At 31.8% G+C, this 1,965-nt stretch overlaps 1 protein-coding gene across 2 annotated transcripts in view; it reads left to right on the plus strand.

Annotated features, from left to right (window-relative positions):
- The window catches only part of LOC106457243 (sulfotransferase 1C4-like), a 26,088-nt gene that overhangs the window by 6,881 nt on the left and 17,242 nt on the right, over positions 1–1,965 (plus strand). For both annotated transcript variants that reach the window (XM_022383072.1, XM_013916636.2), the window contains exon 2: positions 36–247. In XM_022383072.1, coding sequence (XP_022238780.1) covers positions 36–247 — 212 coding nt within the window. The remainder of the gene's footprint in view (positions 1–35; positions 248–1,965) is intronic.

Raw genomic sequence — 1,965 nt, forward strand, 5'->3', positions numbered from 1 at the left:
ATATATAAAACATAACTTATTCTTTATGTTTTTAGGTACAACTTGGGCACAGGAGCTTGTTTACATTATCAATTCAGACCTTAACTTCTCTGCTGCTAAATCAACCCCACTTAACGAACGATTTCCCTATCTAGAAATGCTTGACCTTGAAGATACTAGAGTAGAAAATATGCCATCTCCAAGATATATTAAAACTCATTTTCCATATTCACTTTTGCCTTCAAGTATCTTGGAGAAGAAGTGTAAGGTAATTAAAGTTTAATTGTAAACTATGTTTTCAACTTTATTATTAAATGATGTTTTCTTACCTTTGAAGTGTCAAAGTAATTGGGTTAGCTGTTTGACGTAAAGAATTAAATGAAGCAATACATCTTTAAATAACAGCTTGTGAAAAAATTAGTATTATGATACTCACACATGGAATATGCAAGTCAGGCTTAATAAAATGACAATAATTTATACATGTTTATAGAACAATAGCAAGTTGAATGCATATAAGCCTTTAACTTTTAATTTCAGATGTATTAGGCTAAATATAGTTGGATGCCAAAATAAGGAATTTGAAAAGTGACTCTTCAGTAATGATTGAAACTTAGACCAGTAGGGTGATCATATAAGCTGTAGCATATGTATTTTTGCAAATATTACTGCTGTTCATTGATGCTTGTAAATAGCTTCTTAATTGAAATATGTTTTTATTGCAAAATATAAATATTTCAGTTTAGCTTGAATCCATAACTAAACCCAAATGAAACCAGATCTTCAAAGTAGTAGCTAAGTAAATATGGAGTGCTGAAGTGACATCCTGTGGTTACTTAGAACATTACATTTATATTATGTTTTAAGTTTATTTATAATCTCTTTATTGTAATAAAAATATTTTAATGGAATTCGTTCATCTCAAGCTTGCTTTTGAGCATGAATATAAAACTATTATGTTTGTGGTGAGTTTTATATTTAATAGTTTAAATAATGTTTTGTCTTTATTTTGTGTTTGATATGTCAGCAACTATTTTTTACTATGAAATCCATGATTGTATATGAATTTTAGATACTTCTATGTATTGTTAAAATGCTTATTTATTTTACCGTATAATAATTCCATAGAGATTTGAGTTGACACTAATACTTAGCAAAATAGTCTAATAGTTGTCAAAGTACATGACTTACTTAATCTAAAAAGAAAGCAAAAAAAAAATCTTAGTGTTGGAATCTTGGACATTTTTGAGCAGTTTCTTTAATGTATCATATACATGTATGGCAGAAAAAAAGGATGTATTGCATAGTACTATGAAGAATTGAAAGTTACAGTTGAATAATATCACTTGAACCTATTTGTGTGATATCTCAAACTATAATATAGATGTACCTTGTGAGTAAAACCTCTGTTTTTTTTAAAATATACACAGCGTGGTCACAAGTAAATAGATACCACCTTTTCAGAAAAAATGAAAATTATCAGTCATATTCACATGAATTGATATATTTATAATTTAATTAATATCTAGTAGATCTTCCTTTCCCTTTGTGGAGTCCGTTGATCCTTTGGGGCATCGTGAGAATCATCTCGTCAATTTTAGATTGTGGTATTTTTGCCCACTCTTGCTTCAAAACTTGGAGTAGATCGCTCTTCGAAGTTGTTTTTTTTTGGTTGTTTCTTGACTTGCCGGTCAAGTATGGCTCAGAGGTTTTCGATGGGATTCATGTCAGGAGATTGGCTCGGCCAGGGCAACTTCTGGATACCATTTTCTTCCTGCCACTTTTGGGTGTTTCTGGCAGTGTGACACGGTGCTCCATCTTCCTGGAACAACGTTGTGTTCTTGTCCACGAAATCTGAGGAATAAAGTGGCAAGAGCTCTTCCTCCAATATTTCGACGTATTTCGCAAAAATTATGTTGCCAACGCACTCCACTAAGCTCGATTTCCCACCAACCCAAACAGCTCCCCAAACCATCACGCTGAAAC

The sequence above is a fragment of the Limulus polyphemus genome, unplaced genomic scaffold (genome assembly GCF_000517525.1).
Source record: "Limulus polyphemus unplaced genomic scaffold, Limulus_polyphemus-2.1.2 Scaffold306, whole genome shotgun sequence".
Taxonomy (NCBI): Eukaryota; Metazoa; Arthropoda; class Merostomata; order Xiphosura; family Limulidae; genus Limulus; species Limulus polyphemus.